We start from the raw sequence: 24,466 nt of genomic DNA on the forward strand, positions 1-24,466 counted from the left end.
GACCATATTAAATCGTAGCTCAGTGGTTTAATTCAATCACAGGAGTGATTAGCACTTTGCTCCTTCCCCTCTACAGAGTTAGTCTTGACCGGAGGAAGCTGTCTACTTCCGTATCTCTGCAGTCTCCCAAAGCCATTCGTAGCTCTCCTTGGAGAGGAATCCATTCACTACTGAAATGCAGACGCCTCCGAGTGGGGGTTGAGTGGACAGCATGGGCACCAGTGTTTAGTGGGCATGGGATTTGAAGGAGGGGGTAAAACAAAGCCCCCCCAGTGCAAAGCGCTCCTCCTATAAGATCATTAATGACCATTCGGCACAGCCCAGATCTTTGGTTTTTAAAAGCCTTGTTTGAAAGAATCAAGTGCAGCAAACTGGCTGAAAGTCAGATGAATCTACTTCAGAGGGGTGCAGAGTGTGTACGGCCTGTCTGGATTCCCGCCTCTTGGGAGGTCACCAATTTCAGGCCAGGTTTTGGTTCCCCCTTCGGAGCACGGCTTCCCATGCCCACTCACTGACCCACGGCTGGGGTGACTCTATCTCCAGGGAAATGAAACTGTAATCCCCTGCCCTTTATAGCACTCTTCCATGAGACCAGCTCCCAACTGCAGCTTCAGCGAAGGCCCCCTCCCGCCCACAAAGGGAGACCTCATCCGTGCTGTGCGGAGGGTTAATTTACATCTGCATGCCCCAGGGAAGTAGAGCTTCACTATTGCTGTCTGCCACAGGACTGGTCCTCCCTCCACCTCTTGCTTCCTGCCATGATCATTTCGAATGGTCACCCATCAGCCCTGCTTGTGCTGCTGCAAGGCATGCAGAGAATTGCAAGCCTGCAGGTCCCGAGCTGCTTGGGGGCAGGAACTGCAGGGCTCCATCGCTTTTGCATCCAGCAGTGGCAAGAAATCTGTGTGCGTCTGAGGATCTGCTGGCTCTCTCAGCCATTGCTTAGACAGACCAGCCTCGGGCGATAGTGTGTTTGGGATCTTAGTGGGCAGCTGCATGTTGCGGTGGATCGGATGCCTGTTGGTTTCCCTCGGTTCTGTCTGGGTCACAAGTGGACATAGTGAGCCTCTAGTCAGCTGTGCTCAGGAGAGGCCCTGGACCGGATCACAGGGCTGGGGAATGGAAATTGCTAATAGGGTTTGAGGCATTGTCAGAGCTGAAATGGTCCAGAGGGCAGCAGGTACAGAATGAGGTGAATTCATGGGGCAGGCGAGCCAGGACTAGTGGAGCAGATGCCAGTCAGCACTAAGGAGCATTAGCGGAGCTGGGTGCCACTAGCCCAGGAGGTTTCATAGTCACAAACTGCAAGATCACCGCTGTGATCAACTGGCCTGACTCCCCCCCGCTCCCATCCCTGCATGGCACAGGCCAGAGCCTTGTCCCCATATACATTCCTAGAGCAGAGCTGTTTAGAAAAACACATGATCTTGATTTTCAAATCGATGGAGAGATCACCATGACCCTTGAGCAAGAAGTTCAGCGGTTCCTTCCTCTCGCTGTAAAAAATGCACATCATCTGTTTCCTGTCTGAATTTGTCTGGCTTGAACTCCCAGCCATGGGGTCCTGTGAGACCTTTCTCTGCTAGATTGAAGAGCCCACTCGGACATATTTGTTCCCCATGTAGGTGCTTGTAGTCTGTGACTGGGTCACCCCTTAGGGGTTTCTCCTTGAGTTAAACAGAATTTAGTTTAGGGGTGAGACCCAGCAATGGGGAGGGGTGTAGTGCTTTAAAATGGGAGACTGGGAATTGAAACTAAAACTTGTCAGGTTTTGGCTTTGCCGTGGACTCCAAGTGCCATGGGGGCAAGTCATATCCCCTCTATGCTCCAGTTTCCCTTGCTGCAGAAGGGGCTGTCCTGAGACGGTTAGTGATTAGCGAGACTGCCAGATCAAACCCAAAGGCTTCCTTTAAGTAACATCTTATTTTTAATTTCCCTTTCTTCTCTTTCAGAATATCTTTCAGATGGCCAGGTCACAGCAGAGAGACGCCGCCACTTAGCCCCTCCTGTCACTGAAGAACGTAACCCTCCCTCCCCAAAATTAACATTTAAAAAAAGATTTAAAAAATTCTGTTATTGTATTAAAAGCCCTTAAACTAAATATTATTAATAACAATACCATTTGTGAATTTCATGGTTATGAAATTAAGCAACTAGGATAAAACCAGCAGGCTTATCAGAGTAACAAGAGGGGAAAACTTTTCAAAAACAGACGAAATCCACCCAAGGGTATTCTGTTTTTCTTTTTTTGTTTCACTTAGGTCCTGCATTGGAAGATGGACTGTGCTTATATTATATTTTTTACAACTGGAAATAGAAATGCCATCCATTTGCACTGTTCAGACATATATATGTATGTATGTAAAAAAGAAAAAAAAAGAAAGTTATATATACAAAATACCACACACGTATATACATATATATATATTTCTTTTAAAATTTCATATCAGCAGTACCTTTTCTAAGCTTGTGTTTTTACACACATCTCTTTCCTCTGAATCCATCGTGTTTTTTTAAAAACAACTAATGGAAAAAAAAGAAAAAAAGCAACATTACAGGGAAATACCTCTCCTCTCAAAGGACCTCGACACGTTTACAAGCTTTTAATTTTGGGTTGTTTTTTTTTCCTTTCATTTTTTTACATTGGAGTTTTTCAAGACATGTGCGAAGCAGCTGGCTCCAGAACTAACGGGACAAGGAGAGGAGGGTGGATTATGTTCACTGATGGCCCAATCCTGCATCCGTAACTCAGGCAGCGTCTAAAATCAATGGGGCAGCTCCCAGGAGTAAATGTTGATGAAGGCTTTGATGCTGAAGTGGATGTGAGTCTGAACTCCCTGGGCTCAGAGCTGAGCCCATATGCACTGAGTGGTAGGACCGGTTTTGAGCTGGAGTTTTCCTATTGGCCTCAGTGGACTTTCATCCAAGGTCCGAAGGAGTGAAATTCACCTTTGTGCCAGAGAGCCAGTTTCAAGTCTGTTCTCGGGGTAAGGCCCACAGCAGCCATGGTTGGAAGGATGAAGTGGACCTGTCTGCCACAGCTCTGGGCTCAGGCTCTCCCAGATTGATCCTCACTTCTCCTCCAAGCTGGACAGAGCGGATCCTGCTTTTTTGGCTCTCCTTGTGCTGGCTCCGTGCACTTTCACCTTGGGGTAACGAAGGTTTCATGGCCAGGCCCTGAGAGACATTGGTAAAGGAGAGCCAAAAAAGCAGAATCCGCTCTGTCCAGCTTGGAGGAGACGTGAGGATCAATCTAGGCGAGCCTGAGCCCAGAGCTGTCGTAGCCAAATTGCTGGTGCCTTTCTGACCGGCGTTGGCTGCTCCTTGCAGCTTTCCAGGACAGGAGCAGAATTGTTTGTGTCGTGCTGACGCCCGTATTTCACTAGCAATCGGTCAACCCTGGCAGGGTGAGAGAGACCAGCGCTGACAATGCAAAGGCAGCTTCCCCAAGCAGGCGCAGATTTTAAACAGCCTGGCCTCGGTGCGAGTTTGAACTGTTCTAGCCAAGCTGAGCAACTGCCTGGGTAATCGCTCTCCTTTTCTGCACATGCCCTGAGCAGCCCTTAGTGTTTTCCTGCTGCTTTCCCGCTTCTCAGAGCACTTTCAATGCAAAGGCTTTTCTGCAGGGGGTTCTGGCCCCGTGTAGACGAAGGTGTTACGAATTCCTCCTGCTTCCCCATCTCTCCCCCTCCCCCACCCCACTGGCGTGTGGTTCTAAGACTGGACGCAGGGAGCTGACTGAGGAGGCAGCCCCTGGAGAAAGTTAGTTTGCTAGTGAGCGGTCGTCATCCTTGTAGCTGCTCCGGTTGATTTATCACCTCGATGGGTGCCCTGGCAACTTATTCCTGTGTTGAACTAGGCTGGGATCCCTGTGAATCCTAAGGGTAACTCTTCACCCACCCATTCCACCTGCACATTGAGCTCGGGTGGGTCAGGAGGACAAGTCTGACAGCCCCACCTCTGATTCAGGAAGAGCATCAAAGGAGGCTCTTTGCAGGCGAGAGACTAAGGAGCATGGGGATAAATGAACAGTCAGTGTGGACAGCCGGGGAAGAGAGAAAAGAAACGAGCAATGGAATCAGTTATTGTCTTCAGAGAGAAGTCTAGGACAGTTGGCAGCTTTCCTCTGTCTGTTCCCTGTGCCTCTCAAGAGCTGCAAAAATAGACCCAAAGTTGAGGCATGAGCAGCACATGCTGTTTGCTCTGACTTGATGGGGTGGAGAATCATCTCTTTAAAAAAGCAAAACTGCCATTGCGGCTCATGGGATCTGACCCTGAGCGTGAACCCAGTGTGGCCTGCCAGTACCATGCAAGAAGCTGCTTTCAACGGCAGGCCAGGAAATGCTCTGTAATGATAGACAGCGTCCTCTGAGGGATAATTTTGAAGCGGGAGGAGTGTCAGCTTAGGAGAAACCTTGGCTTTGCGCTTGGAATCCAGTGTTCTGTGCCGGTACATTTTTGCCTACAAATGTTTCATTTCTTTGTATGAATTAAGTAGCTTACTCACATTGGTCCAAGTGTAAGGTATTAAAGGCTGCAGCAGAAATTTGGCTCTGCGCTTTAGATCTTGAATTGATTGCATGTCCCTTATACAAAGGAAACAATTGAACTGAGGAAACGGGGCAGGTTTATAAAAGGGCTTTAATACATGAACTTACTGGATATTTAGGTCCACTAGATACCCCAACGCTTAATTTCCTCCAACCCCTGAAACATTTAATTTAACCTAACACTAGAACCAGAGGTCACGCAATGAAATTAAGAGGCAGCAGGTTTGAAACAAACAAAAGGAAATACTTCTTCACACGATGCACAGTCGGCCTGTAGAATTCTGTTGCCAGAGGATGTTGTGAAGGCCAAAGGTTAAAAAAAGAATTAAATATAAGTTCATGGAGGATAGATCCATTATTGGCTCAAGATGGTCAGGGATCCAACCGCATGGACTGGGTGTCCCTAAACTTCTAACTGCTGAAAGCTGCAGCTAGATGAGGAGATGGATCACTTGAAATTGCCCTATCTTGTTCATTCCTTCTGAAGTGTCTGACAATGTCCGTTGTTGGAAATGAGGTACTGCCCCAGAACGTAAGAATGGGTCAGGCAAAGGTCCATCTATCCCAGTACCTGTCTTCCGACAGTGGTCACTGCCAGGTGACCCAGAGGGAATGAACAGAACAGGGAATCATCAAGCGATACCGCCCCGTCACCCAATCCCAGCTTCTGACAAACAGAGGCTAGGAACACCATTCCTGCCCATCCTGGTTAATAGCCATTGATGGACCTATTCTCTATTACTTTATCTAGCTCTCTTTTGAACCCTATTATAGTCTCGGACTTTACAACATCCTCTGGCAAGGAGTTCCGCAGGTTGACTGTCTGTTGTGTGAAGAAGTACTTCCTTCTGTTTGTTTTAAACCTGTTACCTTTGGTGACCCTTAGTTCTTACGGGAACAAGTAAAGAACTTACTCACTTTCTCCACGTCAGTCAAGATTTTATAAACCTCTCATATCTCTTAATCTCCTCTTTTCTAAGATGAAATGTCCTGGTCTTATTAACCTCTCCTCATATGGCAGCCATTCCATTGTGGGCCATTGATCTGATTCAGCATGGCCATTCTTATTTTTCAGCCCAGAGAAATATTGCATGTGGTGTAGGCCTTATGTAGTGATGTACGCATAAAATATTGGTTGGAACATGCAGTGGATTATTTTTAAACCAATGTAGATCAAAGCTGGTCAGAAATTGGATGGGTTTCGGGTGCAATAATAGTTTTTTCCCTATGTTTCCCAGCTATTCGTGTCTTTTTTGGGCTGCACGATTCTTTCCTTTGTTCATTTAAAAGAAGCTTTTTGTGTAACTAGCAACTGTTACTCCATGCAGCAGAGAGGCACTTACAAATGCACAGTATGGAGCAGCCCAAGCTATTGGTCTTGGGCAGACGATACGACATTTGTGTGTGTGTTTTGGAAAGCTGTTCAGATGGTGTGTCTGGGGAGGGGCAGGTGATGCTGGGTTAAAATCACATGCGTGTTTCCAAAGTCGCTCTCTCCTTAAGTATCTTCCTGTAGTGCTGTGTTTTCCTCTAGCTTTGTGGCTTAGGCTGAGAGGGGTGTGGCGTTTGGAGTCTGTCTACCCAACTTCCTGCCCCTCTTTGGGGTTGGAGGCAGAATTGGACGGCAATAAGAAAAGCCTCTCGTAAAAGGACTGTCCCCGGGGCATGTTCTTAGATAAATTAGATTGCTCATTTCCCTGAACTAATCCTTCTGCTGCTCTCTCCCCTGCAAGCCCTTCCCTGTTGCCCAACGGGAACATTGGTGTTGGATCCGCTGTTGCTTTTCCACGTGGCTCTATCAGCCTCTGGTGGCAAGAAGGCATTTTGATTTCTCTGCACAGACAGCGAGGTCGCCATAGCACATGTCTCTCTGCCAGATCAGTAACAAGTGAAGAGCTGGGCTCAGTGGAGTGTGTATCCTCCAGCACAGATGCCCTTTGAATTCCCTCCTGGGGTTTCAGGCAGGCAACTAGTTGTGGTGGTTAGAGCAGGGAACTGGAAGTCAGGACACCTGTAGTCTTTCTGACTCTGCTACTGACTTTCTGGGTGACCTTGGGTGAGTCACTCTCCCCCCCTCCCCGTGCCTCAGTTTCCCCATTAGTAGATTGATGCATTCATACCTGCCTTTGTAAAGCACTTTGAGACTCTTGATTGGGAGGCATTATACAAATGTGCAGTATTAACCTTTCCTAGTAAATTACCCAAAGGACTGAACAGCTGCTGACAAAATCTCTCTCGTGTGTGGAGACAAGATCTGCAATCCATTTCCTGTTTTAATCAGAGCAGATGTAAAGATTCTGGCAGCTGTGTTAAGAGCCCCTCCCCAGCCTCTGATTGTTGCGCTCAGCTACTCAACTTGACTCAAGTCAGAGGTGTTCAACAGATTTGCATGTCACAGGAATAAGCGAGGCTTTGGGGAGCCCCTGGAGTCTTTCATGTTCCAGCTGAGATCTGTGTTAGGGAGGCTTGAACCCAGAGAGCTGTATGTACGGCTGACTTATGAAGGCCTTGTTTTGCCAACAGTTCTCCGCACACAGCCAAGCCACCCAGCAAAGGCTGAGCCAGGATCCTTGAAAGGCTGCTTGAGGGGTGCAAAGCTAGGCTCTTCCTCAAGATCAGCAGGAACGTTTGTTCCCAGTGGGCGTGGATGGTGGAGGTTAGACTTGCTCTGTGGTGTCCGGTGAGGAACGCGGATTCCGTGCAACTCGTATTCTCCCAGCATTCGCTCCCTTGGCATGCCGTGCGGTGGTAAATGTGTCCTCTCGGGGAAGGTCGTTGTTCTCCTGGGAAAGAAATAAGAGAGCCCCAGAGAACTGAGCCACATTTGGGCCAGGTCTTGGAGCGATCGGGTGTAATGTGCTAGCGGTATCGTTGGATAGGGGCTGGCTTCCATGGGTACTTTTTACTACATGCGTTCCCCAAAAAGGGCGCACCCCCCCCCCCATAACTCTCATTCCCCAAACTCCTCTCCTGCCTCCAATTTATTCAGGCTCCAAATCTCCCCAACCCCAGTGTTTGGGTGCCCCACGAGAAGGTTTAACTTGTCTCTACTCATTCCTTAAAATCCAGGGATGGTGTGTGTGTAGGGAGATCCTCCCTTCTCCCCCTTCCGTATGACCCTTTTCACACAGGCGGTAGCCACAGATCAGCCATCCTGTTATCAGGTGTCCTCAATCCGCAGCATTTAGGGAAGGACTGGGGCCAAGACTCCACTTTTCCGTAAAGAAGCTGGAAATGTCTTTGCCACAGTAAGTCATGCAGCATGGCCCGTGGAAAACCCAAACCTGGTGAGAGCCGTAAATGTGACATTTCATTGCTGAGTGAAGGAGGCCAACTTAAGAACTAATCCCCTCTTCCGCGTCTGTCCAGCCATGAGCTGTTCCGTGCTGTGACCTTTAAGCCATTGTTCGGTTTATTGCTCATTCTGTTTATTCTGAGTGCTACAAAGCAAGCCCCTTTCATCACGGCAAAGTGCAGGATTTGGAGGCCTGAGGTGCTTGGAGAACTTAAATGTCCATTCCCACAGGACTAGTCCTGAAATGCCGATTTGCGTGTGTTTAAATTTGGAAAGAAACGGGTAATCTGTCAATTTTTTAATCAAAAAAACCCAACCACCTTTGATTGAATTCCTCCTGTTGATGACATCCAAACTAAACCACGAGGCTGCCTGTATTTCTTAATGCAGGTCACATTGTGAAAAGCGCTGCAAAGCAGGTAGATGTAATGCCAGTCCTTCCTTTCCAGGGTCTTTGCTTTTCAGATTTTTTTTCAGATCACTTGGTAGGCTGTGGCTATTCTGACGTCAGCTCCTTAAGCCTGAACACTAGTTAAACAGGCCCGGCTACACGTGGTATAATAACTGCTTTTTTCAAACGCTCTCTGAATTAAATAGGTAGAAGATGCTGCTGATGAAGGAAGCCTTAATTAGACGAGAAATAAATTTCTCAGCTCCCTTTTCTCCCCTGATCTTGATGGTTTTGCAGTGATGGCTAAAGCAAGGTAATTACTTCTTTGCTGTCTTGCAGTTTTTGGGAGGTTTTTTTTGCACTGTCTTCTCCACATTGATCGAGACAAGGTGGGGGAGGTGATACGTTATTGGACCTGCTTCTTTTGGTGAGAGAGACAAGCTTTCGAGCTTACACAAAGTTCTACTTGGGTTTCTGGCTCTTGGCCTGGTTTGAGTGACTTAGATGGCCAAGTGCTGTAGGAGAAAATGACGTTTTATATGTGCAGACGTTTTTCACTGCCTGCAGACCAAAGCTGATGAAGGATATGTTTGTAAAAACCCAGCGGTTGATGAATTCTTCCCCTTTCTCCCCAGCCATACACGTACAAACTGGCTAGGAGGTGAAGTATGTGTTAAAGCTGACGGCAGCTTAGCTCCTGGAGACAGTTCTATTTTCTAAATAAATTTTGTATAAAGCTTCCGCAGCCCTCGCATTGTACCGCGTGCTGTGTTCTGGCTGCAAAACTGCAACTGGGGGTGTGAGGTTGGGTCATTAGTGCTGGACCGGACTCCAGCCAAGAGGCTGCTTGTTACATGTTTACCAAGCACAGCCTGTAGCAGCTGAGTCTGTTGTTGCCCTCTGGCGGTGGCTGAGAACAGAATTTGTCCCTGTTTGAGAGAGAGAACCCATAGGGATATTTCGGGGTGTGGCAGGTGGTGCATTTCCCACCCAAGTAGGATATCCAGGGTGTAGCTGTCCTGCAGCATGAAGCTCTTCTGTTTCCAGTTAACCCATCAGATAGCACTAAGTCGGTTCCTCAGCCGGGTCGTTTGGACACAGTTCTGTAGCTTCCCATTAACAGGCCTTTCGTTTGCTCCTGCACGTCCTCCTGGTCTGAGGCCATTTCTCTTGTTCATCCCTTGCACGCTCACCCTGACAGGTGGGGGGGGAAAGACCTCTGGAACCTCCTGCTTTTGGTGAGTCCCCAAGCCCCGTCTTCATGGGAGAGATTCTCCTAGCATTGCTGTAGAGAGAACAGTGTCTCCGTGCTAACACGGGTTCAGAATTGCGCTCAGAGCACCGAGCGGCTGTGTCTGCTTTATCTCCGACTCTCTCCAGCCATCACCCGGCTCAGATTCCAGCTGCTCCAGCTTAGAAGTTCCCTGACCTGTTACCCTGAAGCCCTTAGCCAGTTGCAACAAGCTGCCCTATAGTCAGGATCACAGCCCCTTGTGTATTTGTAAGTAGGCCTGGAAAGGTGGGGGAAGTGTGAGTGGGGGAAATCTGTAATTCAGTGCCCCCAATTCATCCTTCCTCTGTATTTTATACCTTAACCCCTTCCTTCCTCTTCCACCCCAATCCTGGGTTGAAGTGTGTTAGGCAAAGCTCATCTGTGGAAGGAAAGTAACAGATATAACAGCAATAACCCATCAGACAGAGCTTTTGATGTAAGGAGAGATGGGAGGAGGACAGGGAAGGAGACTTGGGGGGAAGGGGAAGGGGAGGACCACTGAACTGATGCCTGCTATTAAATTTACAGAATTTTATCATGCCCCACCCTTATTTTTTTAACTTTTTTTTTTTGAGCCAGTAAACTAACCCAGGTTCCAATCCCATGCACACTCGTTTTAATTTATTTGAGAGAACTCTAATTGTATTTTCACGGCAGTATCTTGTAATATTTTTTTTTTAATTTTTGTGATTCAGAAATGTGAAGAAGAGAACAAAAACCCGAATGCTAACAGTGTTTCATTCCTTGTTCGATAGAGCTAACCACTCTAAAAATTGTTTGGTAAAGTCACTTAGTGTAATTAATTGTAACATATTCTTTTAAATAAATTGATTTATTGATGAAACTACTAGTTGATCCTCTCTGGCCCCCTTTGTCTGCCGGGGGTGGGGAAGGGGAGCAATGGGGGATAAGGGCCTGGGGAAGTGGCAGGATGGGGGGATCTTTGCCTGCCTGTGGAGCTCGCTCTGATCTGGTGGAAGTTGCCTGGGCAGGGGGTAGCAAGCTGCTGACACAGATGGGGCAATTGTATGGGCTGTCTCGGGCTTAGATCTTCTTGGCTGTGGGAAGGGAGGTCCCATGGCCTCCCCATTCCTGCCCTCCCCCTCTGTCCCATACATCTCTCTATCATCCCTTTGGCCCCGGACCGTATCCTGTTTCCCCAATGGTGACAGGCCCCGCTCACCCTTCTGCCCATCTTCCCAATGAGGAAAGGCCCCGCCTTCCAGTCGCACCTCTCAGCTCGGCTCCTGCAGGGGAGTCCTGTGGTGGTGTGCCCGGCTCCCATGCACGCTCCCGTGAAAGAAACTTGCTCCCGCCCCGCCCACAGCCAGTGGCAAGCTGCCCAAGCCCCTCCCCCCACCAGCCATCATGGCATGACAGCTGGATGAACCCATGGACGCTGGAGGGGGACGGTGCCTCCCCCAATGGGACAGGAATCTAGGGGTCATTTGGCTGCTGGCACCTCTATATCACAGTTCCCATCCCATGGCCAGGCATGTCTGTCCTGCCAGGGAATAGGGGTGTTGCCAGGAGGCAGCCCTCGGGCAGGGCCAGAGGTAGATGGCAGAGGAACCAGGCCAGGAGTGGGACTCAACTTTGGACACAGACTTTATCAGGGCTGGCCAAACTCACGGAGCCCCCGAGCGGCATTGGGCAGTTGCCAGAAGTTCAAGAGCTGGGGCACGCCTGCTGGGACTTAAGGTTGCAACTTTTGTTGCAACACAGTAAAAATAAATTTTTAAAAATAGGTACGTGACATACAACATACAACAAAAACAACATACATGACATACAGGACAACTCACAATTTAAAAACAAATGGCGCCAACATTATATTTATAACTGTACAAAATAAGAAAAAAAATTAAACATTTAAATTAGCAAATTATTACCTTATTTAAAACTATTAATAAAAAAGATACTAATGTAATACAACATATTTGGCAAATATTAATAAAAATTAATAACTTATGGCATTGCTCTTTACTTTATATTAAGCTTTATTTTAAAACTCTGCTATACAGGTGTACTGAAATAAAAAAGAAACCCATGTTTCAAATAAAAGTTAATAGTTAGAAGCAGAGTATGCATGTTTGTTGCTTAGCAACCTTATCTTCTGGAAAGTTGGGAGGGTTATAAGGGAATGTAGATGGGGGTTACCTAACTCGTGATTTTCTGCCATTTTAGATGTTAGATTTGCAAACAGATAAACAGAACTGTTAGCCTTCTTACCAGATCAGCAGTCGGGGTCACCAGTGTCGTACCTCGGTGTTTTCGTACCTCGGGAGTAGAGGGTTGGGGTGCAGGCTCTGGTCGTGAGCTAAGGGATTTGGAGTGTGAGGGGCTCTGAGCTGAGCCTGGGGCAGGGGCTTGCGGTACAGGAGCGGTTCAGAGTACAGGCTCTGTAAGGGGGTTTGGGGTGCAGAAGAGGGTTCACGACTGGGGCAGGGGTTGGGGATTCTGGCTCCAGCTGGACACTGCTTACCTCAGGTGGTGCCTGGGTAGTGGTGCAGTGGGGCTAAGGCAGGCTAAGCCCTGGCCCTGCACCACTCTCAAAAGCAGCCAGCAAACTCCCTCCCTCCCAAGCCCAGTACCGTCTCCTTTCTGTGGAGATAGACTATGCGGGGGGGAGGGCTCCATGGCAAAAGGCAGGAGCTGCGTAGCAACGGAAGTGCTGTGCTTGAGAGCCTCTTGGCCAAACCAGTAGGGTCGCCAGGTGTCTGGTGTTGAACCGGACAGTCCAGTATTTGAGCTTTCTGTCCGGGAAACAAATTGAGACAATAGAAACGTTCGGTCTTTTCTAACGAAGATGGAATGTCGATTGTGATGTAACGTCCAGCGTGTCCCGTATTTTTGTCAAAACCATCTGGCAGCCCAACGAACCAGTCAGGCTCCCCTGTCAGAGGCGCCACGATCTACCGGTAGATCCCGATCGACTGCTTGGTGACCGCTCTGATGTGCGAGGGGAATGTGGAATGTGTCCTCCTGCATCTCAGTCGGGGGCCATGTCAGTGAGGGGTGGGTGTGTGTGTGTGTGTGTGTGTGTGTGTGTGTGTGTGTGTGTGTGTGTGTGTGTGTGTGTGTGTGTGTGTGTGTTGGTTTTTTTGCTTCTCACTCTTGTGTGGCTCCTAACTGTGGGTCGGAGGTCAGTGCCCCCTGGCCTAAAAAAGGTCTCTTCCCCCCCCCTCGGTTTTCGAGTGTGATCTCATCAAGGCAAGGACCGTGAATCACTCTGCACCAGACAGCATCCGGCTTAACAGCGCCCCCATCTCGGTTACTGTGCGTCTGGGCAGCTCCAGGCCGACTGAGGCCTGCTCTTCGGTACGCTGCGTCTGGGCAGTGCCTGGCCCAACAGGCCCCCGATCGCGGTTGCCCTGCATCTGTTGCTCTTGGTGGGACCCCCTGGAGGGTGTGTGTGTGTGTGTGTGTGTGTGTGACACCCTCTGGAGGGGGGGAGTAAGGGGGTGTGTGTGTGGGTGTGTGTGTGTGTGTTCTTAAGCCACTAATATTAAAAACCCAACCACAAGGGGCTTCTCTTGGATTTTATTTTTTATTTAGACAGAAAAAATTAAATTATTTAAAGTAAATGGCAATAAATAACAAATAAGTTAAGCATTGATATCGTCTGAAACATAGACTTCAATTTTTCTTTCCCCCCACCCCCCACCCCACTAAAAGTTGTATTTTTCCCCTCTAAATAAAAGTACCCGGTAATAAACCCCCTCCCCTTCCCCCCAAAAAGAAAAAGAAAAAAAAAACAAAGAAAAACCATTAAAATTCTCTAAAATTGGAGAGGAGAAAATGGCAGCAACTTGAATCCTTTTGGATTGCAGCTAATCTCAACGAAATTATTTACAATTACTGGATTAGCAGGAGACTGTAAACATAGTTTTTCTTTTTCTCTTTCACGTAGTACAGCTTGGTTTCAGAGCGCGGTAGAGATGAGAGGTGGTTCAGCATGTGGAGTATCATGCTATTTTACAGTTGCCAGAAAGGGAAGGGCCTTAAAAACAAAATGCTGGGAGAGGAAAACTAAGGCTAGGTGATTTGACAAGGGTCTGCTAGTGCAGGGGAGTAGCAGCCTTGACATTTCTGCTGGAGTCACTTGACAGCGGGGCCCGCTTTGGGAAGAGGGTGACCCAGAGGGCGTGGAAGCTGGACTGGGGAGTCAGAACACTTGGATTGTGGTCTGGGCTTGGCCCGACCCATGAGCAAAGTCATCTCCCTGCTCCGTGCCTCAGTTTCCCCTCCCACTCTCGGTTGAGTTCGATGTCTGATCTTGGTTAATCTGGGTCTGGGCAGCACCCGGCCCAATGAGGCCCTGATCTTGGGCCCTCTGTGGTGGGGTGGTGCCTGACCCAATGGGCCCCTAATCTTGGTGGGGGATGCCAGGAGAAGCATCCCCGTGTAACCTGTCTCAGGCACAGGGCTCCCTCCCAGCAGCCATGTGGGGGCAATGTCCTTCCGCCTGTCCCCGTGGGGGCCCAGAGAGTTCCTTTGCCTTCTGCTACGCAAAGGCCGCTGCGGCTCGTGGGAGCGGAGGGACGCGGGATCAGCTTCTCTGGCGGGGCCGGGATTTGAAAACAGCAACGTCTTAACCATAAACAATGAGAAAATCCACATGGGGGGGATGGGGGGTGGCAATGGAGCAGCAGAGGTGGCCCAGACAGCCCCGGCGCGGGCCCTGTCTGGGCTGTGCAGGGACAGTGCTGATTGTGCGAGGGGAGGAGGGAGGGCTGAGAGTTGTCGGAAACATCCTGGCTCAATTGGCGGGGGGAGCAGAGTGGAGGTGGGGCACCAGCCCTACTGGGGGTGGGGGGCTCTCAGTCTTGCCATGGGTCCATGCTGCCACGCCCCAGCGATGGTGGTTTGATGCCGTGTGGAGGGATAGAGGCGGGGGCAGAGGGGTGGCCTGTCCCCCTCCGTCCTCCCGGCCGCAGTCGGTCCAGTGGCTCGGCTGGGGGGGGCCTGTCCCCTGCCGCTTTCCGGTGGGAGCAAGCAGCCGCGAGGGCGCAGAGCCTGGTGCTGGATTTCACCTCTGCCCACACTAGCATTCCTGTCCCCGGCCGGCCAGAGTCCCCCGGCTTGACCACATGTGTGGGGCAGGCTCCTGGCTGTCCTGGAGGAGACTGACATGCTGGTGCCCCAGGATCAGAGGCGCCCAGGTCTGGCTTGTGGTGCCTGCTGTCGGCTTTGCGCCCCCTCCCCCTCCGGTGACGCTGCCGCTTCCCCGTGGCGTCTGGCTCCCCCTGCCCTCCCCAAGGCCGCAGGTACTCGGAGCTGGTTTTGGTCCTGTTGGGTGAGATTTGGTGAGAAGAAAGCTCCGAGCATGGACCCCTCCCCACTTTTGCCTGGGGAGGGTGTTGAACCACCCGCTGCCTTCCAGCTGGGCACAGGGCAAGGCTCCTCTTGCCCTTCTCCCAGGGCAGGATCAAGCCTACGGCTGAGCCTAGTCAGTCCTGCACCCCCTGCCGCTGCAGGAATTCATGGCTACTGCCGGGGGCGGGGGGACTCCTTCCCCTCTCCTCCCCCCCCCCCGCCATCAAGGGATGTTGATGAGGCAGGGCCGAGATCACATATGAAGCCCCCCCCCATCCCATTGCCTGCACCCCCTTCACCATAGCAGCCTCCCCAAGCTGCAGGCTGCTGGTGGGGTTAGGCACAGAGCAGGGCTAATGGGGGGGCAGGTGCATTCGGTGCTGCTGATCGGGCCCCGTCCCGGAGCTGGCCTCCCGGCTGCGTGCGCCGTAGAATCGCTCCCAGCTGGAGAGTCAGGTGGTCGGGATCGGTGCCGCGGCGACTAGGCACAGGCTAGGGATGAGCTGCAAAGGGTGGAGGAAGGGGGTGATGGGCCAGGTGGGGGCAATCCGGGGGCTCCCTCCTCCAGCGAGCTCCAGACCTGGGGAGGCGGTAAGGACGAGAAGAGAGGGAGAGTTAAAGGGGTTCCCCACCGAGGTGTGCGGAGCAGGCAAGGGCATGCACAGGGCACCAGCCAGCTTGATTCGTGCTACCCCACCCCTCCCAGCCTCGTCATGCCCCAGACAAGGTGCAGTTTGAACATGGCCCAGGGTTGCCTGTCACCCAGCTGCAAAGTATGGGCTGGGCCTTTGTGCACGGAGGGGAGTGAAGGAGACCAGGGTGGTAGGTAGGAGCAGGTGCCCGCAGGGCTATGGCTGGGTTGCAAATGCTGCTGGTGGGTGGGAGGGGCACCCCCAAAGCTGTTGGGCGAGCAGAGGGTTGTGGGTCAGAGTGAGGGGCAGAGCTGGGTGGGGGTGAGGAGAGGGCTGCAGGTGAGTGGGAGGCAGCAGCAAGGCTGGGTGAGGAGAGGGCTGTGGGTCAGGAGTGAGGGGCTGAGGGGGAAGAGAGCCCAGGGCTGGGTGAGGAGAGGGCTGTGGGTGGGGAGTGAGGGGCTGAACTCACAGCCTTGGGTTTAGCAGGCCAATGCTCAAACCACTGAGCTATCCCTCCCCCAACACCTTAACCACTCGGCCATCACAGCTCTGGGCTGAGGGGGAAGAGAGCCCAGGACTGGGTGAGGAGAGGGCTGTGGGTCAGGAGTGAGGGGCTGAGGGGGAAGAGAGCCCAGGGCTGGGTGAGGAGAGGGCTGTGGGTGGGGAGTGAGGGGCCGAGGGGGAAGAGAGCCCAGGGCTGGGTGAGGAGAGGGCTGTGGGTGGGGAGTGAGGGGCCGAGGGGGAAGAGAGCCCAGGGCTGGGTGAGGAGAGGGCTGTGGGTCAGGAGTGAGAGGCTGAGGGGGAAGAGAGCCCAGGGCTGGGTGAGGAGAGGGCTGTGGGTCAGGAGTGAGAGGCTGAGGGGGAAGAGAGCCCAGGGCTGGGTGAGGAGAGGGCTGTGGGTGGGGAGTGAGGGGCCGAGGGGGAAGAGAGCCCAGGGCTGGGTGAGGAGAGGGCTGTGGGTGGGGAGTTGAGGGGCTGAGGGGGAAGAGAGCCCAGGGCTGGGTGAGGAGAGGTCTGTGGGTGGGGAGTGAGGGGCTGAGGGGGAAGAGAGCCCAGGGCTGGGTGAGGAGAGGGCTGTGGGTGGGGAGTGAGGGGCTGAGGGGGAAGAGAGCCCAGGGCTGGGTGAGGAGAGGGCTGTGGGTGGGGAGCGGGGCATGGGAGGCAGTAGCAGAACGGCCAAGGGCCACGTTTCCCATTCTTTGACTATTCCAGTTGAAATCCAGCTGTGCTGCCCCTCAGCCCCGGCTCTGAGGCCGCAGGCAGGGACAAGTCTCTCCTGGAAGCCCAGGGCTTGTGGGGCCGGTGGGCTGTGGGACTAGTGCGCGAGGCCCTGTCACCCACCAGTGTTGCCACATGCTGTGAGAAGGGGCTTTGTTGGGCCTTACCAGCCACTCACTCTGTGGGGCCGTGGGCCTGGGCAGAGCCAGGCAGCCAGTCCTGTGGCAACTCACCCAATGGGGCCTTGAACCCCTAGCCCGGATCACCCCACCTGGCTACCACACTGGGCAGGCTGAGGCTGTTCCCCCTGCACATCCCCAGCAAGAGCGACTGGCCTCACCCTGAGTCCACGGCCCGTGGCAAGCGGAGCCCCAGCCTGGGGCAATTCCCATTGGGGGCAGTGGAGTCCTGCCCCCCTGCCTGGCTGGGGGAATCTGCCCCCTGCAGCTAAGATGCCTGCACCCCCCATGGGGCTGCCACATGGGTGTGTTGCGGGGACACAGCGCTTTGAAGGGGACTAAAAGCAGCTTCCTCAGCACAGCTGTGGGCGCCGTGGCTGGGAGGGGCCACACCAGTCCGTGGCTCCCTGGCCTGCCGCCCCTCTGCCTATGGGAGGCCATACTTAGCTCACAGCTACGCCATGGGCCAGAGCTAAGCCCAGCATCGTCCCCCCCCCCCCCACACCATGTCCTGCAAGGGTGGGGCAAATCATCCACTTTAACCCTCTCAGCTGGCTGAATTACAGGCCCCCCTGCCCTGCATCAGGAGTGGGTGCCACCTGGGCACATCTGGTTGCTAAGGAACAGCCAATCAGGCGTCTCCTTTTGCTGGGCTGCCAAAGGGGTGGGAGGAGGGTGACTGGGACTGGATCCATGCTAGAGATGGGAAGACAAAGGAGGGATGTTTGGGGGGGGGGGTCAGCTGCAGCTGAGTGGCTCTAAGGGGGTGGGGAAATTAGCAGGGAGGGGCAAAGCTGCAACTACCAAGCAGAACACAAGGGGGGAGCTATGCTGGTGGGGGCTGCCACCTCCTACCTGCCCCTTGTCCATTCAGCCTGCACCAGTGGCTCTCGGCTGGGGAGAGGAGATGGCCCGAGCCTGCAGCATTGGGGGGCGGGTATTGTGCCCAGTCGCAGCTGGGTTGAGGTAGGCACCCCCTGCTTGGTTAAACACACTTCTGGTGCCGATCTAACACAAGGCCGTGGGGCTTACGGACCCGCCCAGTCCTGGGCCATGCTGGAAAAGCTCTGCTTGAGGGTCAATCCGTCCCCCCTTCCCAGCTAATCTCACTGGGAGATCCAGTCCTGCCGTGGTGCAGGGCAGTTGCTCGACTTGTGGCCACCATGTCCCTGTCCTCTAGGGGGCGCTGAGGGGGTTGTGTGCTCCGCCCATCTCTGGCACATGGAGGTGGGGCAGTGATGCTGAAGCCCTGATGGATGGATCGTGGCAAGGAGGGCGAGGTGCCACCATGTAGCCCACTGCCCCCAAGCCAGGAAGAGAACCCAGGTGTCCTGACTCCCAGCCCCCACCCCCAGCCTCCTGCTCTAACCACTAGACCCCTACTGCCCTCCACACCTAGAGATAGAACCCAGGAGTTCTGACGCCCCCTCCCCAGTCACTAATCCCCACCCCACCCCTGCTATGCTGCTCACGGCATGACAAGCAGCATGTTTCCCATTCGACTGATGTCACGCGGAACCTGAGGCGTTTTTTCCACCACCCGCTCTGAACTTTGTGCCGTTGTTAACCAGTCCCTGGGTCCCACTCCAGAAGTGGCTGCATTATAATAGTCTGTGAGTGGGGACAGGATGATCTTTATAAACAGCTGCCATGCCCCAGCCCAGAGGTGGCTGCATCCTTCAGTGGGCACATGAACTCTGTATAAACAGCTGTTGTACCCTGCCCCAGATGTGTCGCTCGCCTCCCCCTCCCCCCCACCCCCCAATTCCCTGGACAGCAGATAGCGGTCTGGTAGAAAGGAAGGTGGTGACAGGTTTCCTACAGAGGCCCAGGTAGCTCCTGTGCCATGCTGCTGTGTCAGGAATCCAGGTGCCGAAAGAGGAGATGGAACGGATTCCCCTCCCTCTCCAGAGGCACTGTAACTCCTTCATACACACACACTGTCTCTCTCTCTCTTACACACACAGGCACGCACACAATGTGCAGCAACATGCACAGCCCCAGGTCAGCGAAGGTCAAGGAACAAAACAAACTGAGAAGCAACCATGACACAAGAAGCAACAACCTGGCAACCAGCACAACCGAAAGAAAAAAACAGGGTCTAAGAGATGAGGTTGGAAGGGTGACACGCCCATCAGACCAGCAAAATAGCAGCAGGGAGAATGAGATATTGACAGAGGCCTGAGATGCTGTTTTGGGTTTTGCGGCTGATCGGGGGAAGAGGGTTTGGTGAGTTGTTGTTTTTTTAATTTTGGATTTTACCCAACAAAACTCCTGTCCATTGGGCCCATCAAGAGAAAAGCCCCCACCGCCCAGCCAACCACCGCGACAGCACAGGGCACGCCGTACAGCCGCTAGCTCTGCGCACACCAGGTGGTCAGACAACACAAAGCACAGGGGACAAAGAAGCAGAAGAGGATCGCTAAGAGACAACACTTGGGTCAGGCCGTCGGATGCAACTTACAAGGGGGCGGCGCTTGCAACAGGGAGTGGCGGCTCGCAACAGAGGCGTCTCAAGAGAGGACTGGTACCCTGCCGGGGGGGAGGGGAGGGATGGGGAGGGGGGCGGTTAAAGCAGCAAAGAAAGAAAATGAGGGGTTGGGATTTATTTTGTTTTAAATAAGGGGCCAGGTCAAGGCCGCGGTGCGTGCGCATCCCCTTTCTTACACAGTAAAAGAGACAAACCGTGGTTCGTTTTGCGCCATCTCCCCCCCGGCAGGGACGCTGGGCTGACGCCGCTGGGGAGCGGCTGAGGTTTGAGCTGTCGCAGGGTTGGGAAAGCACAAAGCCCCAGCGCTGATTAGGGGAGGCCAGTTTGGGGACTCCGGCAAAGGCCTGGTAGGGTCCCCCTCACTTGCGCAGACAGCCTTGCTGGCGGCTTTACCAGCCATCAGCCCGGGGGGGTGGGGGCCTCTATTCCTGGTTCCAGTGAGTTTTTGGCTGACCCAGGCCAAGCCATGTTCACGATGCCGTGCCTCGGTTTCCCCTCATGCCCTTATCTGGACAGAACGCTTCGGGGTGGGGGTTGGGGCTGCCTGGCACGCTTCCCTCTGCAGCCTCCTGCTGGTGCCGCAATTAATACCACGGAGCCGGGGAGCTTAGCCCGTCGAGTCTCGCCCAGTGTGGTGGGGGAAACACATTTCATGGGTCGGTGCCCTCAAACCCTAAAAGGGGGTGGCCTGGCCCCGCAGCCACCTCCAGGGAGAGGTGGGGGGCAGGCCAGGCCCTTGGTTTATCAGGTATTGGCTCCATGGGCCATGCTCACTGGCCTTCCAATTGCCTCTCCTCTGCTAACCCGGGCTCGCCTGCCCCTAAGACCGGCTCTGCTAACCCGCCCCGGCGCCCCTTAGCTGGCAGCAGGACTGAAGGGCAGCACAGGTGATGGGCAGATGGGGGCAGGAACCTGGGAGTCTCAGCCCCATGTCCTTCCCCCTCCCTCATTCATGCCTGAGCCTCCTTTTCTCCCAGGCGAGGGGGAAAAGCAGGCGTGGAGAACGGGGGACACAGCGGGGCGGAGGGAAAGACCCGGCTGCTGGGAACAGGCGTGTGTTCCCCCCCCCCCCCCCCGCATGCCAGCAGGCTGGCTCCTTCCCACGCCAGCAGGTGGGAGCAGCAGGCTCTGCTGGGGGAGAGGGCTGCAGGGCACCAGTGCCAGCCTGTCCATGCCCCGGGCACTGCTCCCTGTGGCCCCTGGTGGGCAGAGGGCGAGACCCAGGGAACAGCCCTGGGGAAGGAGGGAGGGGTGCCAGGCCTCCATGCTAGGCCTGCTGTCCGGTGGCTAGGGCCTAGCAATGGCCAGTGGCACAGAGCCGGAGTTGGGAGGGGCAGCAGGTGCGCACTGGTGGCCTGATCTCTCCCCCCCCTTCGCTCCCCAGGAGCAGCTTTCAGCCCCCACGCTGGCATGGGTCAGAGCAGCCGGGCCCGGGGCCTGCAGGCAGGGGAGCGAGGCCTTCGCAGGGGGTCCCCCCCTCAGTTCTGCCAGTGACCCTCCTCCCCAACCCACATCCTTCTACTACCCCAGTCCTGAGCTCCCCTCCCCCACGTCTCCCACTGCCCCTCACGCCTGACCCACAGCCCCCTGCCTTCCCAGCCCTTGCCCCTCCCAGCTCTGCTGGTGCCCCTCAGTTCCCTGTTATCCCAGACCACAGCTCCCCTTCACCAGAGCTCTGCCCGGCAGCCCCCTGCGGCCCCCCAGCCCTAGCCCCCCCTCCCCCCCTGCAGCCCTCCGTGGCTTCCCTCTCCACCAAACCATTCAGACAAACACCTGGACTCCAGCCCGACCCATTCTCCTCAGCCCTGCTCTGGCTCAGCACCCGCGCCCACCCTGGGGCTGGCGTTGGAGCCGGGGGCTTGCCCTCAGGCCGCTTGCCAGCCCGGAGCGTGTTGGTAATTTTCAGCCCCTTCGGCTGCCCCTGGATACTGCCAGGACTCGTCGCCCCACAAAGCAGCCCTGCGCGCTTCCAGGCCCCCGTTCCCTGCTGGGGCCTGGCCCAGTCCCGGCGTTGAGCCTGGATCCAGCCTCCTGCCACCCAGAGGACAGCAAGCCCATTGGGTGCAGTGTGCACAGGGCCCGGGGAGCTCTCGAGGCAGCGGGCAGCAAAGGAGGGGCCTGGCTGCAATTCCCTCCTCCGCCACAGATTTCCTGGGTGACCCGGGTCATGTTGCTTTGCTGCTCTGCGGCCCACTTGCTCATCTGTTCAATGGGGCCAAGAATCCTGCCTCGCCCCTGACGGTTGGGCTATTAAAGAGCAGAGGTGGGCAAACTTTTTGGCCTGAGGGCCATGGCGATTGTATGGAAGGCCATGTAGGGGAGGCTGGAAGAGACTGTGTGGCCTGGCTCCTGCCCTCTCAGCCCCCACCCACCTCCAACGCCCCCCTGCTCCCTATGCCCTCAGTGTCCCCCAGGGTTCCCTGCATTCAATCCAACCCCCACCCCTCCTTGACCCTCGACTGCTCCTGGGACTCCCACCCTCTATCCAACCCTCCCCCCTCACTGCACCGCCCGGAGTAGCAGGGCTGGCGGCTGCAACCATGGGGCATGGGGCGCTGAGGGCGGCTGGGGGGCTAGAAGTGGGGGAGGCCAGAAGCTAGCTGCCCCTGCTTGCCGTGCTGCTCCTCCCTGCACGAGCTCAGAGCTCAGAGCCCAGGCTGAAAGGGCCACCAGGCCGGATGTGGCTCACGGGACGTAGTTTGCCCCACTCTGGCTTAGCCTGTGAACTCTTTGGGACAGGACCTGTACCTCACTGCATGTATGCAGTGCCTGGCACGATGGAGCCCTGATCTCGGCTGGGCTCTGGGCAGTGCCTGGCACGATGGAGCCCTGATCTCGGTTGTGATCTGGGCAGCGCCTGGCACGATGGAGCCTTGAGGTCTATGCAGCACCAGGCTCGGCAGGGCACTGATCTCGGCTGGGCTCTGGGCAGCGCCTGGCACGATGGAGCCTTGAGGTCTATGCAGCACCAGGCGCGGCAGGGCACTGATCTCGGCTGGGCTCTGGGCAGTGCCTGGCACGATGGAGCCTTGAGGCCTATGCAGCACCAGGCTCGGCAGGGCACTGATCTCGGCTGGGCTCTGGGCAGCGCCCGGCACGACGGCACCCCCATTCTGGCTGGATTCTAAATGCTAATGCAATACGGATCACAGCCTATCCTTAAAGAACTAGAACCGGCCATTGCGACCCGGTGCAGTCCCCTCCCCCAGCTGAAGCAGGTGGTAAATGACTGGACCCGCTGTCTCTTTTATGTGCAAAAAAGAAACTAAGTTCAATGACAAAGACACCACGAAACATATGAACAAGCAAAACCAAACCAAAAAAACCCCCAAACCAAACGGATGCAGCACGAGAAGGGGCCCCTGTGAGACCGCGCACGGAGAACACGTATCAGAACAAAAGCGGGGTGCGTTCACGTGCCACAACACACACAGACCCCCCCTTGCCCCACGCTACGCCGCGCTGGGGGTCTTCACCTGGCTGAGACAGGGCTCTGTGCAGCACAGCCGGAAAGAACTGCTAGCGGGAGGTTATGTTCTTCTTTCTTAAAATACAGGGTGAAATTCTGTTATGCGGATCTCTGAGATAGACGGGGGGCGGGCGGGGGGGATTTAGTATCACTGCTTTAAAGCTTGATTGCTGGGAAAGCAGCATGGTGGGGCTTTCATCTTCTGCCCCCTATAAAAGGCTGCAGGGTTATTTACTCCCCCGGAGAGTCAGACTGTGGGGTCTGGCACGGGATAGTGGTTCATTCTGCATTTGTGCAGCGCCCAGCACAGTGCAGGCCTGCCTTGATCTCAGCTGCTAAATAATAAAAGTGTGTGTGTGTGTGTGTGTGTGTGTGTGTGTGTGTACACGCATGAGCAGTGTGTGCATTTCTGCTCTCTGCTGGGGGGAGGGTGCTGGAGCGGCTCCTTATTTGAACGGCTTGACTGTGTCTAGACTGGCCAGTCGTTCCGGAAAATCAGCCGCTTTTCCGGAAAAACTTGCCAGCTGTCTACACTGGCCATTTGAATTTCTGCAAAAGCACTGACTTCCTACTGTAAGAAATCAGTGCTTTTTGCGGAAATACTATGCTGCTCCCGTTCGGGCAAAAGTCCCTTTTGCGCAAAACTTTTGCGCAAAAGGGCCAGTGTAGACAGATCAGATTTGTTTTGCGCAAAAACGCCCCGATGGCGAAAATGGCGATCGGGGCTTTTTTGCGCAAAAGTGCGTCTAGATTGGCCACGGACGCTTTTCCGCAGAAAGTGCTTTTGCGGAAAAGTGTCCGTGCCAATCTAGACATGCTTTTCCGAAAATGCTTTTAACGGAAAACTTTTCCGTTAAAAGCATTTCCGGAAAATCATGCCAGTCTAAACGTAGCCCTTGTGTGTGTAGATATATATGAGTGCATGTGTGTGTCCCCAAGACCATGTGTAACTGTGTGTGCAGGGCATGTGTGTGACCCTGTGTGACACCCCGGGCGCATGGCTGCATGTACTCTGCATATGTGTGCATAGATATGTAATATGTGTTTGCCCATGAATGTAGGTGTCTCCATGGCTGTGTCTAGACTGGCCAGTTTTTCTGGAAAATCAGCCACTTTTCCGGAAAAACTTGCCAGCTGTCTACACTGGCCGCTTGAATTTCCGCAAAACCACTGACGATCTCATGTAAGATTGTCAGTGTTCTTGCGGAAATACTATGCTGCTCCCGTTCGGGCAAAAGTCCTTTTGCGCAAAAGTTTTGCGCAAAAGGGCCAGTGTGGACAGCTCAGATTTGTTTTGCGCAAAAAAGCCCCGATCGCGAAAATGGCGATCGGGGCTTTTTTGCGGAAAAGAGCGTCTAGATTGGCCACGGACGCTTTTCTGCAAAAAGTGCTTTTGCGGAAAAGCGTCCTGCCAATCTCGACGCTCTTTTCCGAAAATGCTTTAACGGAAAACTTTTTTGTTAAAAGCATTTCTGGAAAATCATGCCAGTCTAGACAGAGCCCATGTGTGTACCTGTGGGCATGTGTATATGCCTGTGCCTACTCTGTTCAGTCCCTGTGAAGCACCTGGCACTGGCCACTGTCAGAAGACAGGACCCTGGGTTAGACGGAGCTTTGGTCTGACCCAGCCTGGCCGTTCTTGTGTTCTT

At 53.9% G+C, this 24,466-nt stretch overlaps 1 protein-coding gene across 4 annotated transcripts in view; it reads left to right on the forward strand.

The window, feature by feature from the left end:
* Positions 1 to 10,356, forward strand: part of SNX27 (sorting nexin 27) — a 65,530-nt gene extending 55,174 nt beyond the window's left edge. For all 4 annotated transcript variants that reach the window (XM_075908037.2, XM_075908038.2, XM_075908040.2 and 1 more), the window contains one exon: positions 1,953 to 10,356. Coding sequence is in view for 2 of the 4 variants with exons in the window: in XM_075908038.2 (XP_075764153.1) it covers positions 1,953 to 2,000 (48 nt within the window). In the remaining 2 variants the exon portion in view is untranslated. The remainder of the gene's footprint in view (positions 1 to 1,952) is intronic.
* Positions 10,357 to 24,466: the final 14,110 nt, after the last annotated feature.

This window comes from Pelodiscus sinensis, chromosome 22 (assembly GCF_052426305.1).
Source record: "Pelodiscus sinensis isolate ZL-2025 chromosome 22, ASM5242630v1, whole genome shotgun sequence".
In the NCBI taxonomy this organism is placed as follows: domain Eukaryota; kingdom Metazoa; phylum Chordata; order Testudines; family Trionychidae; genus Pelodiscus; species Pelodiscus sinensis.